General features: G+C 42.4%; 1 protein-coding gene across 2 annotated transcripts; it reads right to left on the bottom strand.

Annotated features, from left to right (window-relative positions):
- Nucleotides 1–1,994: 1,994 nt before the first annotated feature.
- On the bottom strand, nt 1,995–16,098 carry LOC118373867 (ephrin type-A receptor 2-like). 2 transcript variants are annotated; one of them, XM_052465020.1, is made up of 6 exons: nt 15,821–16,098; nt 13,423–13,536; nt 10,127–10,424; nt 7,123–7,165; nt 6,661–6,927; nt 1,995–3,081 (listed from the first exon to the last, which is right to left on the bottom strand). In XM_052465020.1, exons 1-6 carry the CDS (start codon nt 16,009–16,011, stop codon nt 2,669–2,671), a joined length of 1,326 nt encoding a protein of 441 aa, XP_052320980.1. In that variant the 5' UTR covers nt 16,012–16,098; the 3' UTR covers nt 1,995–2,668. The 2 variants fall into 2 exon arrangements, with proteins under 2 accessions (XP_052320980.1, XP_052320979.1); XM_052465019.1 differs by having other exon boundaries at nt 7,123–7,171; nt 15,821–16,097.
- Nucleotides 16,099–16,732: the final 634 nt, after the last annotated feature.

Genomic DNA, 16,732 nt, shown 5'->3' with positions numbered 1-16,732 from the left:
GGTTTTCACGTATGTTTATTGTTTTTGTATTGATCGTGTTTATTCGTCTATTAAACATGTATCGAATTAACCACGCTGTATTTTGGTCCGACTCTCCTTCGACGAAAGAAAACCGTAACAGAATCACCCACCACACCAGGACCAAGCAGCGTGGTGACAGGCAGCGACAGCAGAAGCAACAAAGAGAGGAATGGACATGGGAGGATGAATTGTTCGGAGAAGGACCCTGGGATCAGCCTGGAGAATATCGCCGCCCCAAAGAAGAACTGGAGGCGGCGAGAGCTGAGAGGCGCTGGTATGAGGAGAAGCAACAGCGGCAGCAGGAGCAACAATATCGGGACTACACTACTTGGGAGGAAATAGACAGGTGGGCGGTCGACCCAGGGAGAGTGCCGGAGCCCGCCTGGGATTCGCTGAAGCAGTGCGAAGAGGGTTATAGGAGAATGGAGTTGGAGAGACAAGCACGGCGGCGCGGAAGGAAGCCCGAAAGTCAGCCCCAAAAATGTATTGGGGCTGACTCAAGTCAGGAGTCAGACCTGAGCCAACTCCCCCTGTTTACCGTAAGGAGCCAGGGATGTTATCGGAGCTATCGGCGAAGCTGAGGGCTGAGTCTGAGAGTGTCGAGGAATTATTGGACAGAATGGAGGAGAGTGCACGGATGGGAGATGAGGAGACGCTCGAGGAGGTGTTAATAGAATTGGAGGAGAGTGACGAGAGAGAGCAGTTGATTTGGCGTAGTATGCAAGATATTCGCCCGACTGAGCGTGTCTGGGATTTGATGGCACCTGGGTCAGCGCTCCATACTCGTCCTGAGGTGCGTGTTAGTCGGCTGGTGAAGATTGTGCCAGCCTCACGCACCAGGCCTCCTGTGCACCTCCCTAGCCTTGCACGTCCTGTGCCAGTCCTGCTCTCAGGCTCTCCAGTAAGCCTTCACGGTCCGGCCCATCCTGTGCCACCTTCACACACCAGTCCTCCGGTGGCAGCTCCCCGCACCAGGCTTCCTGTGCGTGTCCTCGGCCCAGTACCACCAGTGCCAGCACCACGCACCAGGCCTTCAGTGCGCCTCGCATGTTCAGCGCTGCCAGAGCCTTTCTCCTCTCCAGTGCTGTCGGAATCTCCCGCCTGTTTAGTGCTGCCGGAACCTCCCGCCTGTTCAGCGCAGCCAGAGGCTTCCTCCTCTCCTGCGCTGCCGGAGTCTCCCGCCTGTTCAGCGCAGCCAGAGCCTTCCTCCATTACAGCGCTGCTGGAGTCTCCTGCCTGTTTAGCGCAGCCAGAGCCTTCCTCCTCTCCTGCGCTGCCGGAGTCTCCCACATGTTCAGCGCTGCCAGAACCTTCCTCCTCTACAGCGCTGCTGGAGTCTCCTGCCTGTTCAGAGCTGCCAGCCTGCATGGAACAGCCTGAGCTGCCAGCCTGCATGGAGCAGCCTGAGCTGCCAGCCTGCATGGAGCAGCCTGAGCTGCCAGCCTGCATGGAGCAGCCTGAGCTGTCAGCCTGCATGGAGCAGCCAGAGCTGTCAGCCTGCATGGAGCAGCCAGAGCTGTCAGCCTGCATGGAGCAGCCAGAGATGTCAGTCTGCAAGGAGCAGCCAGAGATGTCAGTCTGCAAGGAGCAGCCAGAGAGGTCAGTCTGCAAGGAGCAGCCAGAGATGTCAGTCTGCATGGAGCAGCCAGAGATGTCAGTCTGCATGGAGCAGCCAGAGATGCCAGTCTGCATGGAGCAGCCAGAGCTGCCAGTGCCATGGAGCAGACTCTTCCAGATCTGCCAGTCAGCCAGACTCTTCCAGTCAGCCAGTCAGCCAGACTCTTCCAGATCTGCCAGTCAGCCAGACTCTTCCAGATCTGCCAGTCAGCCAGACTCTTCCAGATCTGCCAGTCAACCAGACTCTTCTAGATCTGGCAGCCAGCCAGGATCTGCCGGATCCAACTACCTGCCTGAGCTTCCTCTCAGTGCCGGGCTTCCCCTCAGTGCCGGGCTTCCCTCAGTCCCGAGCTGCCCCTCAGTCCCCAGCTGCCCCTCAGTGCAGTGGGGTTCTGGGTGAGGACTACTAGGCCATGGTCGGCGGCGAAGGTAGACTATCCTAGGACGCGAGGGGGAGGAACTAAGACATTGATAGAGTGGGGTCCACGTCCCGCGCCGGAGCCGCCACCATGGACAGACGCCCACCTGGACCCTCCCTATTGTTTTGATGTGCGTCCGGGAGTCCGCACCTTAGGGGGGGGTTCTGTCACGCCTTGGTCGTAGTATATTATGTTTGTCTTCATTTATTTGGTCAGGCCAGGGTGTGACATGGGTTTTTGTGGTGCGTTTTTGTCTTTGTTTTGTGGGGTGTCTAGCATAGTCTATGGCTGCCTGAGGCGGTTCTCAATCAGAGTCAGGTGATTCTCGTTGTCTCTGATTGGGAACCATATTTAGGTAGCCTGGGTTTCACTGTGTGTTTGTGGGTGATTGTTCCTCTCTCTGTGTTAGTTTGCACCAGTTTAGGCTGTTTCGGTTTTCACGTACGTTTATTGTTTTTGTATTGATCGTGTTTATTCGTCTATTAAACATGTATCGAATTAACCACGCTGCATTTTGGTCCGACTCTCCTTCGACGGAAGAAAACCGTAACAGTAGTCACCTGGAATGCATTTCAGGTGTGCATTCATACAAGTTAATGTGTTGAATGTATTTACTTCTTAATGGTGTTTGAGCCAATCAGTTGTGTTGTGACAAGGTAAAGGGGTATACAGAAGATAGCCCTATTTGGTAATAGACTAAGTCTATAATAATAACAACAAAACACATGCAAAAACAAATAGTGTACTTCCTTACTTGTGGTGAGGGTTGTTGACACCAGTTGACTTGTCCTTCCATCTTCCAGCACAGTACAGACAGAGACAGAGTACTGAGTACCACCTTGCAGGTCAGAGAGAGTGATGCTGGGTGAAGACGTGGTAGTGATGTGTGGTTCTGTCCCTGGACAGTGGTAGGAGATCTGGTACTGATGTTGGGTTTGGTCCAATCCTGGTGGCTGGTTCCAGCTAACAGCAGCTGATGTGGTGTCCACTAAGTCAACATTCAGCTGGTCTGGAGCAGGAGGTACTAAGGGAAAATACATTATTGTCAGGGCTACAGTTTAACTCCAGAAACATATTACAGGAGTGTTATAGGTTTTGGGGTTGTGCTCAATTTTTTTTTCGAGGATGGTTCTGTTTGGGTTTGACCTGATTGGAATCATCCTCGTTGTTCAGGATGTGTTTCACCTGTTGCCTCATTAGTCAGTTGTGCTGGCACAGGGGATATTTAAGAGCAGCTGACCCAGGTGCTCCATTTGGCATGAGAGATGCTGGAAGTTCTTGACCACGGTTTAGCTCTTACTCTTTGAGTCTGATACAAATGAAGTATTTTATCCTGTGTTCTCCCCTTTGATTTGCTCCAATTGCTTTTAGCTCCATATTATACGTTGGCGTGGGTTTTTATTTTGGTTTGTCTTTTCTCGGGGCAACTTAAGTGGGCACTTATGGGGGTATCTTTTAGGACCCAGATTCTTGTTGCTAGTCATCTTTCAGGGAACATGCCATGGGTGTCTAAGAACCCCTCCTAAAACCCCACCTGTTTCATTCTGGTTGTTCAGGTATTTTTTGTTAGTTCCCTATTTCTGTTGAGCAACAATATTGGTTTTCTCATTGGGGGCAAGTCTGGGATATCGTTTTCCATGAGTATGAGAGTCACTCTAATCAGCTACTCTGAAGCTCTACTGTGCCCAGAGATTTGAGTTTTCAAAATACACTTTTGTGGAAGAATTTCTGTTACTGACAACCACTCAGAGGGTGGTGAAATCTGTGAAAAAGTGCATAAACACACAAGCTAATAAACAAAACAGATGGACTTTGATTTGGGAGCATTTGTGGAGAATTCTACTTGGGAGTTACTTGATAAATGTATGAAGACAAATCTTCTCATTGCAAAGCATTATGACATCAAAGTGGTACATGTTGAACCCAAAAACAGTAGTCAGAGTTCATTGGTACTGCAGGCCATTTGGTTAAAACAGAACGATAAGAATGTGCTGCCAGAGAACGAGAACAAGAACACGAGCATGCTAATCAATTAAAAGAGAGAGAGCTGGAAGCACTTTGAATCAGGTCAGTCTATCCTGCACCCTCAATAGTGTTTGATCTTGGTCGGAACAGCCAGCTTGCACCGCCTTTCAGCGGTAAGGAGATGGAGGTACAGTATATATTTTACGTGTTTGAGCGAATTGCCGTGTTATATCTGGTCACTGCTCCTCCAAAGTGTTCTTGTGAGGAAAGCTCATGAAAGTGTATACCGCTTTCTCTTGACCAGAGTTCAGATTATGACACTTTTAAAGCTGCTATACTTCCTGTTTACAAGTTGGTCCCACAGGCATACAGAAATGTTTTTTAAATGACAAAACACAGAATCACAAAGCCATGTTGAATTCGTAAGGGAACAATTTTGATCAGTGGTGTGGTTCACAAGAGGTCAAAGACCTTGATGATTCAAAGACTCATAGTACTTGAGCAGTTAAAGAATTGCCTTCACAAAAGGGTTGCTTCCTACATTTATGAGCACAAGGATCTCACACTTGAGAAAGCTGCAGCTGCTGATGAGTTTGTGTTGACACATAAAACTACCTTCACAAGCAAAGCACCCAGTAGTTCTCCCTACATAAGAGAGAAGAGAAGTCACCTCCTACTACGAGGTTTCAGTCTTTTACCCGTGTCCAAAAACAAGGATCGTCAGAAAACTGGTTATTTGTATCCGCAAGTGTGTCATTACTGCCATGACAAAGGACATAGTCTAAGTGGCCTAAATTGAAACATTTTTAGAGAGAGTAAGCAGTTTCTTCTTGTGGGATCACTCCAGCCCGTTAAACCCAGTCCCAATCAGAGACGTATCTCCCCAAATCCTGTTTAGATCAGATGTGTATGAACCCTTTGTTTCAGAAGGGTTCGTGTCTCTGCATAATGGTGATGCTGTTAAACAGCCTGTGAAGATACTATGAGAAACTGATGCAGCTCAATCCTTCCTTTTGGAGGATGTTTTGCCCTTTGTCTGACACTTCAGCAACTGGTTACAGTGTTTGTACAAGGTGTGGAGATGGAGTGCATGTAAGATCCTTTGTATAATGTGGAACTCGAGTTTGATCTTGTTTTTGGTTCCATTATCGTTGGAGTGAGGCCTAGTCTACCGATGAAGGGGGTTTCATTCATTTTGGTCAACGATTTGAAGGAAGTGAAGGTTGTGCCAAATCCTGTCATTTGTAAGGAACCCAGAGTAGAAGAACCTGATGGGTTATCAGAAAAGTACCCATGAGTGGGGGGAAAAAAGGTTTTGCTGAGATACGTTGAGAGGAGTTTGATCAAGTTTGTGTGGGTTAATTTGACAGAGATGGTGGGCTGATGAGGAAATGCCAATCTTGGGCAAGTCAATTGGCCCAGTATATCTCAAATTGTCATTCTAGTTACACTTCGACAAGCGATACTGAGGTGGGCTCATGATGGTAGTATGGCAGGCCATCTTGGGATCAACAAGACGCATGACTATATCTTGCGTAACTTCTTCTGGTCTGGTCTGAAACAGGATGTTGTGGCGTTCTGTAAATCCTGTTACGTTTGCCAGCGGAAGGTAAACCGACCCAAGCTGTATTGGTTGCTCTTTTGCAGCCTTTTCCTACTTTTGACTAACCTCACAGCAGGGTTCTGCAGGACTGTTTTGGTCCTTTGCCCGAAACAAAGAGATACACAACTCCCTCTCGGATAATGGCTGAACTATGGCTCTCTTAGCCTCCAGGAGGCCAACATCTTGCTCGGTGTTGTACTAAGATTGCTATAGTATATTATTAAGAAGAGGTTCTACTTTAAAAACAATTTGCTTGCTCGCTTCACTTTAAAAAAATATATTGGTTAAACAGTTAATATAATGTGTTCAGCCTTGCGGGGGAAAGGTCAAATAAGGTCAGGGCTTTTGAGAAAGCATCTAATGTAACAACATCTCTCTAGTTACTGGTAAACACACGATGAGTTGTAATTGGTGGAAGATCTCTGACTAGTGCGGATGGTTGTAGAGACCGGTTCACTCTACTCCCCATTGTTCAGCACAGTTGCAACACAAACAGTGTACTTGGTGCCGGGCTGTAGGTTTGAAAGTGTTTTGTGGCAGTCGTCAGTATTGGCTCGGTTCCTGGCCTGCAGTAGGATATGGACTTTCTCCATCTCTTCAGCCAATCCAGCTGAGATTGAAGAGGTCTCTTCCAAATGGAACATCTTTAAATATGGGTACTTGGAGCACTGTAATAAAACCTATACTTGTTTAGAAGAGATGGGCTGTTTTTGACAGAGTCCCAAAATGTCTCTAGGAATGAATGAATGATGCAGTCTGCAGGTAGGTAATGATGCAGTGAAGTATGTGGATGAGAGGTACTCTAGTGGTTAAGTGTGTTGGGCCAGTAAACGAAAGGTCGCTGGTTTGAATCCCTGAGCCGACTCTGAAAAATCTGTTGATTTTCCGTTGAGCAAGGCACTTAACCCTAATTGCTCAGGGTAGAGTGTCTGCTAAATGACTAAAACGTAGTGTGAATAAAAACACACGTTATCCTACTGTACCTGCGGATAGGGATGCTGAGGATGCAGATAGGGATGCTGAGACATACTGTACCTGCGGATAGGGAGGCTGAGATCCATCTGCTTTGGCTTCCATCTTCTCCCTCTGTAGCCACATTGAACTGGTACTTTTTACCAGGGTTGAGTCTGCTGATTTCAACTTCATGAACATTTTTCACCCCTATACTGCACGGTTCCACATCACAACCCCAGGTCACTCTGAACTTCTGTGGTCCCTTCAACTCTTCAGGAGGACCCCAGCTCAGAGACACAGAGTCTGACGTCAGCAACAGGACCTGGAAGTCACCAGGAGGGGGCAGCACTAGTGAAGGAATAATGGGTGATTGAAAAACAGACTTCATTGACATTCCAAACACACATTTGTACTATTTATACCAGCAGTTAAAGGAAAACAATTGACGTATTACAAAATGTATCCTATAAAATTGAGATTCAAATGAAATAATATTGTTTGGCTCAGTTTATTCTGTTTCCACATACTGTAAACTGTACCTACCATCATCCGCGGCCAACGTTGTGTGTTGGTCTCTATCAAAACTCTTAGGCTGGGAAAACAAAATTAGAATTAGTAATTTCTTCAAAACAAAATATTTTGCTAAATGTAAAACAGATGTTTTTTCAAAGATACATCAACTGCTTTTGATATTCTTCTGCAACGCTGAAAGTGCAGATGACATATATTGAACAACGTTGTGAATTTAACATTGTAAAAGTCCATTTTTAAAGTCATGTCCCCCTCCATCCTTGACTTTTCCTAAATAAGTACATTTATCACACTGTCGTTGTTACAACTTTTCCAATGCATGTTAACTGTTAATCTGCATATTTCAAGACATGGTATTTGGGAGAGCGGTGAGATACCCAATGGGGTGGACCATACAGTACCTTTCTCATTAATGATTTTGAAAAGACTTCCTACTTAAAAACTGGAAATCAAATGATACTCCATCACTACAACAGTGGATGAATGAAATGCATGATTATTTCTATGGCATAGAGTATGGCAGGAGATGGAGGGGGAGTGTGGTTGTGAGACACATGATGTGTATGGGTGGGAACATGTGCGTCTGAGCAGGTGTGATGTCATTGATGTTTGTTGATATTTCTGTGCGTCTGTTCATTGTCTCTTTTTTCTGGTTATTGTTTGAGAAAATAGCACGAAACAAAAATAGAAAACACAACATGTAAATTGTTGGTCCCATGTTTCTTGAGCTGAAATTAAAGATCCCAGAAATGTTCTATTGCACAGAAATCTTATTTTTTTCTTAGTGAGCATTTTTAGTGAGCATTTTTAGTGAGCACTTTTAGTGAGCATTTTTTTTGCCATGATAATCCATCCACATGACAGGTTTTGCGTTTCAAAAAGCTGAGTAAACAGTATGATCATTACAATGTGCACACTAAAATGTGCAGTTTTGTCAAACAACACATTGCCAGTTGTCTCGTGCTTTGAGGGAGTGTGCAACTGGCATGCTGACTGCAGGAATCTCCACCAGAGCCTGTTGCCAGAGAATGAATGTTCGTTTCTCTACAATAAGCCGAGACTGCTTATGATAGAAAAATGAACATTTGTTGTTTTAGAGAATTTGGCAGTACATTCAATCGGCCTTACAACCACAGACCACGTGTACGGTGTTTTCTGGGCGAGCGGTTTGCTGATGTCAACATTGTGATGGCGGTTATTGTATGGGCAGGCATAAGCTACGGACAACCAACAAAATTGCATTTTGTCGATGACAATTTGAATGCACAAAACTATCATGACGAGATCCTGAAGCCCATTGTGAGGCCCCTTTTGTACGATATCTGTGACCAACAGATGCATATCTGTATTCCCAGTCATGTGGAATCCATATATTAGGGCCCAATGAATTTACTTCAACTGACTGATTTCCTCATATGAACTGTAACTCAGTAAAAGCAATGAAATTGTTGCATGTTGCATTTATATTTTTGTTAAGTGTATATATAAAAATAAAATCGTACAAAAACTATAATTACATATCACAAACATAATGTATTATAAGCCGTTTTAGGAGGACGTTCTTCTCCCCCTGCCCTTCCTTCAGCCCTTCCTTCAGCCCTTCCTTCAGCCCTTCCTTCATCCGGCTGCACATCCGACTAATAGCCCATCAAAACTACACATCAACTATATTGAAACTAATTTCACAGAAGCCTATGGAAATGTATGTAGTCTAAAGAAGATTAAATTGACAATAGTCTGATGGGAGACAATATTAACAAATGAAGAGACTGATGAACAGTGCAGCATGTGTACCTGACAAAGAAGGGAAAGGAGCTTCCCAAAAAGCGACTTTCTCAAATTATGTTACAGAGGTTCATGCAGGTCACACACTTTGATTTCAATAATGGTATTACAGATACTAAGGTTTCTAAATCACCTACATTTCCCAATCAACTCTCAAAATGTAGTGGAAAGACTATTTCAAAATATTACATTTTTGACGACTAACTGCAATTCCACTCCCGGCAGCATATAGCCTAGGATACTAAGAACAGACTAGTAACATAATTAAACTCCTATTCTGTTCTTTTGAAATACATTTAGTTCAATAATATTTATTAAGACCTGCATAAACAAAATAATGATGGTGTCGTTCCCCCAAATTACAAAATGAAATATTGTTTTCCTTAGTCCTCTAAAACAGTCAATGGAAACAGTATGACAGCAATCCATGCTTAGGTTTAGCTTCATTGGCACTGTTGACACATGCTAACATTTTAGCAATTATTGTACACATCTCATTAAAGTCATGCGACACATATTAGCATTTAAGTGACTTTGTTGAGCTTCACAATCAATTTTAGATACAGTACTTTTGGATGATTTGGACATGAGGCACGAAAAAGGCTAATATCGGTCCCATGACTTGAATTTGAGCCACAAATGCTAAAACACGTGTGTGTGGAAACAGTGCCAGGAAAACTGAACCAAAGCATGGATTTCTGTCATACTTTCAAATAACGGAAGACACATTTCAGTTGAATGTGTTCAGTTGTACAACTGACTAGGTATCCCCTTTCCCATGTAATGTTTGATCGCAATAAAACCAGATTAAAAACCAGATAAAAGAACCCTTTACAACTCGACGAGGACTGTGAAGAGATCATATGTTTTGCATTGTATTGTGTCTGCCAAGTTATTTCATTGTAACATAAATATAGTGTAATATATTCTACGTGTATTATGTATTTTATGGGTTGTGTTTAGTTTCCTGTTTGGACCCCAGGAAGAGTAGCCACTTCCTCAACAGCAGATAATTGCAGATCCTAATCAGAACTAATAATACTAAGACCTTCATGAACACAGCCAAAGGATTATTGTTGCCGTAGCACATATGAAATGTTTTTATTGGGCTGTTAGAATGTTGACGGCCCAAACTGGGATGTCTCGAGTCCCAACGGTTCTAGTGTTAATTAAGGAGTGTTCAGACATTTACTGGAACTGCACAACACCGAAAGAAAAGAGAACTAGTTACCTGTCTTCCTGCTTTCTTTGTCTCAAGGAGGATGGTATCATGTCCTTTGTGGTTTGTCTCTGCACACTGACTGCAGATCATCATCTGGTCTGTCCTGCAGAACACATCCAGAGGACTGTAGTCATGTTTACAGAGTTTCTGCACCAGGTCTCCAGTCACATCCACCAGTGTGTGTCTCTGCAGTGCTGCTATTGTATAGTGCTGTCTGATGTGGGTCTCACAGTAGGACACACTGCAGGTCTGACAGAACTTCACAGCTTGGACCTCAGAGCAGATATCACAGGATACATCTACTGGCCTTGATGGGAATTGTAAATGACAGGTATCAAACACATTGATCAAAATAACCTCATCAGTTCAGTTTAACACATAATGGCCTGATAATATAACACATGGTAACCTACCTATCTGTTATCATGATAATATAACACATGGTAACCTTCCTACAACTATCTGTTATCATGATAATATAACACATGGTAACCTTCCTACAACTATCTGTTATCATGATAATATAACACATGGTAACCTTCCTACAACTATCTGTTATCATGATAATATAACACATGGTAACCTACCTATCTGTTATCATGATAATATAACACATGGTAACCTTCCTACAACTATCTGTTATCATGATAATATAACACATGGTAACCTACCTATCTGTTATCATGATAATATAACACATGGTGACCTTCCTATAACTATCTATTATCATGATAATATAACACATGGTAACCTACCTATCTGTTATCATGATAATATAACACATGGTAACCTACCTATCTGTTATCATGATAATATAACACATGGTAACCTTCCTACAACTATCTGTTATCATGATAATATAACACATGGTAACCTACCTATCTGTTATCATGATAATATAACACATGGTGACCTTCCTATAACTATCTATTATCATGATAATATAACACATGGTAACCTACCTATCTGTTATCATGATAATATAACACATGGTAACCTACCTATCTGTTATCATGATAATATAACACATGGTAACCTACCTATCTGTTATCATGATAATATAACACATGGTAACCTACCTATCTGTTATCATGATAATATAACACATGGTGACCTTCCTATAACTATCTATTATCATGATAATATAACACATGGTGACCTTCCTATAACTATCTGTTATCATGATAATATAACACATGGTAACCTACCTATCTGTTATCATGATAATATAACACATGGTGACCTTCCTATAACTATCTATTATCATGATAATATAACACATGGTAACCTACCTATCTGTTATCATGATAATATAACACATGGTAACCTACCTTTAACTATCTGTTATCATGATAATATAACACATGGCAACCTACCTATACCTACAGTGCCTTGCGAAAGTATTCGGCCCCCTTGAACTTTGCGACCTTTTGCCACATTTCAGGCTTCAAACATAAAGATATAAAACTGTATTTTTTGTGAAGAATCAACAACAAGTGGGACACAATCATGAAGTGTAACGACATTTATTGGATATTTCAAACTTTTTTAACAAATCAAAAACTGAAAAATTGGATAATATAACATGCAACCTACCTTTTTAACTATCTGCGTGCAAAATTATTCAGCCCCCTTAAGTTAATACTTTGTAACGTCACCTGTTTGCTGCGATTACAGCTGTAAGTCGCTTGGGGTATGTCTCTATCAGTTTTGCACATCGAGAGACTGAAATTTTTTCCCATTCCTCCTTGCAAAACAGCTCGAGCTCAGTGAGGTTGGATGGAGAGCATTTGTGAACAGCAGTTTTCAGTTCTTTCCACAGATTCTTGATTGAATTCAGGTCTGGACATTGACTTGGCCATTCTAACACCTGGATATGTTTATTTTTGAACCATTCCATTGTATATTTTGCTTTATGTTTTGGATCATTGTCTTGTTGGAAGACAAATCTCCGTCCCAGTCTCAGGTCTTTTGCAGACTCCATCAGACTCCATCATTCTTCCAGAATGGTCCTGTATTTGGCTCCATCCATCTTTCCATCAATTTTAACCATCTTCCCTGTCCCTGCTGAAGAAAAGCAGGCCCAAACCATGATGCTGCGACCACCATGTTTGACAGTGGGGATGGTGTGTTCAGGGTGATGCGCTGTGTTGCTTTTACGCCAAACATAACATTTTGCATTGTTGCCAAAAAGTTCAATTTTGGTTTCATCTGACCAGAGCACCTTCTTCCACATGTTTGGTGTGTCTCCCAGGTGGCTTGTGGCAAACTTTAAACAACACTTTTTATGGATATCTTTAAGAAATGTCTTTCTTCTTGCCACTCTTCCATAAATGCCAGATTTGTGCAATATACGACTGATTGTTGTCCTATGGACAGAGTCTCCCACCTCAGCTGTAGATCTCTGCAGTTCATCCAGAGTGATCATGGGCCTCTTGGCTGCATCTCTGATCAGTCTTCTCCTTGTATGAGCTGAAAGTTTAGAGGGACGGCCAGGTCTTGGTAGATTTGCAGTGGTCTGATACTCCTTCCATTTCAATATTATCGCTTGCACAGTGCTCCTTGGGATGTTTAAAGCTTGGGAAATCTTTGTGTATCCAAATCCGGCTTTAAACTTCTTCACAACAGTATCTCGGACCTGCCTGGTGTGTTGCTTGTTCTTCATGATGCTCTCTGCGCTTTTAACGGACCTCTGAGACTATCACAGTGCAGGTGCATTTATACGGAGACTTGATTACACACAGGTGGATTGTATTTATCATCATTAGTCATTTAGGTCAACATTGGATCATTCAGAGATCCTCACTGAACTTCTGGAGAGAGTTTGCTGCACTGAAAGTAAAGGGGCTGAATAATTTTGCACGCCCAATTTTTTAGTTTTTGATTTGTTAAAAAAGTTTGAAATATCCAATAAATGTCGTTCCACTTCATGATTGTGTCCCACTTGTTGTTGATTCTTCACAAAAAAATACAGTTTTATATCTTTATGTTTGAAGCCTGAAATGTGGCAAAAGGTCGCAAAGTTCAAGGGGGCCGAATACTTTCGCAAGGCACTGTATCTGTTATGATGATAATATAACACATGGTAACCTACCTATCTGTTATCATGATAATATAACACATGGTAACCTTCCTACAACTATCTGTTATCATGATAATATAACACATGGTAACCTTCCTATAACTATCTGTTATCATGATGTGTATTTTTGCTTTACAATAAGTCACAGATCTTTTATTTCATGAGGTCAGCATTATTACAACATAGGCCTGTATTTACAGCTGGCTGCACATCAGAATCTCACCCTTTGTTATGTAGAGAGTCTGCTACTTTGAAATGAACAGGGTAATCCATAGATTTGTCAGTCTTCATTGATAGAAAACCAGAGGAAATAGACTCTGCTCTCTCTGATTGGCCCCTAGTAGTACAAGACAGTCATGCAAAACACACAAAAACAAATAAAACACTAAATACAAAACACACAAAACAAATACAATAAAATTAACATTTATTATATTCCTCTCTTCCACATAATAATGATGTGAGTCACCATGATGTGATATTTAGCTTCTCTTATTCTGGCCAACTACATAAAATAACAATCATTTTAGGATCCTATTGACTTTTCCAAGTAGAACATAGAACGTAGAATCTAACTCTTCATTTTGGTGTAAGGTCCCCTCAATGAAACTAATAGGGATATTCATTGATTGGTTACTCTTCATTAAAATATACAACCAGAGAAAAGGATGCCACCTTTCCAAAAAGTAAGTTTGTCAAATGTCTGCCCTGCTAGAGCTGCCCCGGTCAACTGTAAGTGCTGTTATTGTGAAGTGGAAACGTCTAGGAGTAACAACGGCTCAGCCACAAAGTGGTAGGCCAAACAAGCTCACAGAACGGGACCGCCGAGGGCTGAAGCACATAGCACGTAACAATCGTCTATCCTCGCTTGAAACACTCACTACTGAGTTCCAAACTGCCTCTGGAAGTAACGTCAGCTCAAGAACTCTTCATCTGTAGTTTCATGAAATGGGTTTCCATGGCCAAGCAGACGCACACAAACCTAAGATTACCATGCGAAATGCCAAGCATCGGCTGGATTGGTATAAAGCTCACCGCCATCATTGCACCCACACTGCTCGCTCGCGCCAATGAGCGTCTACGTTGCCAAATGCTAAAATAGAAGTCAGTTCTATTTGTGATGCTCATCGCCTTGTAAGTCCTGCCTCTCCCATCTCCTCATCGGTTTATAGAAGCAGATACCCACGTGCCATCTCCTCATTGGTTATACCCACGTGGGTTTCTGAAAGATGAACTGAGGTTGATTGGTCGTCATGGTAATACTAGATGCCAATCGCAATAAAAAGTCAAAAGAAGAAAAAGCCTGGAAGGGGGAGAGACGACAAGAAACGATTTGGTTGACCATTTTGTGTGGATTAATTGTCGGAGTAGAGGACCTTGTGCAGTTCAGGTAAAATAACAACTCAATGTTTATATCCCAGGACAAATTAGCTATAAAAAGCAAGCTAGCTAAATAGGACAAATTAGCTAGCAACTGCAAGCTAGCTAGCTTGCCATAAATGTTTAATGCTTTTCAACCCCAAATTAATATAATTGGTTCAGAGTTTGTTTTGATATTTCAACCTGCATGTCATTATCGCGTTTGGTGTGGGGGGACAAAATCAATTTGTTCACGATGTCGCACACGGACGGGCACACGTGTGTTTGGTTTGGGTGTAACAGTATAACTTTAGTCCGTCCCCTCGCCCCGACCCGGGCGCGAACCAGGGACCCTCTGCACACATCAACAGTCACCCTCGAAGCATCGTTACCCATCACTCCACAAAAGCCGTGGCCCTTGCAGAGCAGGGGTATCACTACTTCAAGGTCTCAGAGCAAGTGACGTCCCCGATTGAAATGCTATTAGTACGCACCACCGCTAACTAGCTAGCCATTTCACATCCGTTACATGGGCACAGTGTTAGACCTCATGGCTTGGTTTTTGCTCTGACATGCCCTGTCAACTCTGGGACCTTATATAGACAGGTGTGTGTATCTTTCCAAATCATGACCAATCAATTGCATTTACCACAGGTGTACTCCAATCAAGTTGTAGAAACATCTCAAGGATGATCAATGGAAACAGGATGCACCTGAGCTCAATTTTGAGTCTCATAGCAAGGAGTCTGAATACTTAGTTAAATAAGGTACCTGTTTTGCAAAAAATGATAAAAATCAGTTTTCCCTTAGAGTCATTATAGGGGTAGTAGGTAGCCTAGCGGTTAAGAGTGTTGGGCCTTTCACCGAAAGGTTGCTGGTTTGAATCCCCGAGCCGACAACGTGGAAAAATATGCCTTTATGCCCTTGAGGAAGGCAATTAAAACCCTAACAACAACTGCTCCCTGGGCACCACTGACGTGGTGTTGATTAAGATAGCCCCCCGCACCTCCCTGATTCAGAGGGGTTGGGTTAAATGTGGAAGACACATTTCAGTTGAATGCATTCAGCTATGCAACTGACTAGGTTTCCCCTAGAATATGTTCTATGTACTATGCAGTAACTCAGTATCCTTCATAGAAGTCATATGAACATATTACTAGATATTTGAGAGGTGTGTTGTATTTAGGCAAAAATCCTCATGTAAATCTATTACATAATTATAGCATAGGATCTAAATGTATTCAACAAGAACACAAACACACCTCATATCAGGGTCCATGGTCTCATCAAAATCCTTGTTTTGTGACCCATCCTTCTGTCTTTCTTTAGGGATGGCTCCACCCTCAGCCCCCTGATGATAACTCATTATAACTCTCAGAGAGGAGGCCTCACAATGCTGAAGAGGACTGGTCTGGTCCCATATCAATCTGTAACTTAGAAGAGTAAACACCATTATATTAAAACGTTTAAACACAAAAGCAGAGTAGAACTACTGTTGACCTGCTGTACTGGGGATTTAACATTTACATTATAATGACATTCTGTAAGGCATTTTGTACCAAATGCAATTATGTAAAGCACTATAGGCTGAATAAAATGTTTATGAACAAAATCAAAATGTAAAAACATTTTTTTACTGAAAACAGCAATGTACAGTATTTTTCCAGAGCATATCTGAATAAGAACAGAGATGGTGTATCATGATGATATTGAAATTCCCTATAAGGGCTTTGATAAGATGTGTGTCAGACATTGAAGAAACCTTTTAAACATAAAAACACTGCTTCCCTGCTCTGGGGGTTTATGCTGGTGTTTTGTAGTCCAAACCACTTAGTGACAAATGCATTGGTAAAAACTACTACTACTGTTTTCTCCCTCTTCATGTTCTATTATCTTATGGTGAATGTAGGTCAGTGTTTCTTATATCTTTTGTTGAAATTGACAGAAACCATTGTGGGGTAACATATATACATTGCTGTTCTCTAGCTCTTTAGTTCAACTAGTGCACAAATAAAACATGGAATGGAGCGTTGAGTGCATCAGTATAATGAAAACATGGAATGGAGTACTTAGTGCATCAGTGATCAGTATAATGAAAACATGGAATGGAGTACTTAGTGCATCAGTGATCAGTATAATGAAAACATGGAATGGAGTACTTAGTGCATCAGTGA

Source organism: Oncorhynchus keta, chromosome 16 (genome assembly GCF_023373465.1).
Source record: "Oncorhynchus keta strain PuntledgeMale-10-30-2019 chromosome 16, Oket_V2, whole genome shotgun sequence".
Classification (NCBI taxonomy): domain Eukaryota; kingdom Metazoa; phylum Chordata; class Actinopteri; order Salmoniformes; family Salmonidae; genus Oncorhynchus; species Oncorhynchus keta.
The sequence above is the reverse complement of the archived record's forward strand: the minus strand, read 5'-3'. Positions and strand labels throughout refer to the sequence as shown.

What these genes read in the sequence shown, in the direction of transcription:
- LOC118373867 (XM_052465019.1), bottom strand. Translation starts at nt 16,011, where the DNA reads ATGGTGTTTACTCTTCTAAGTTACAGATTGATATGGGACCAGACCAGT. An exon ending in GACTCTCTACATAACAAAGG is followed by an intron (nt 10,425 to 13,422) that starts GTGAGATTCTGA and finishes ATTCCCATCAAG; the next exon opens with GCCAGTAGATGTATCCTGTG. An exon ending in CTCAGCCTCCCTATCCGCAG is followed by an intron (nt 3,082 to 6,660) that starts GTACAGTATGTC and finishes ATTTTCCCTTAG; the next exon opens with TACCTCCTGCTCCAGACCAG.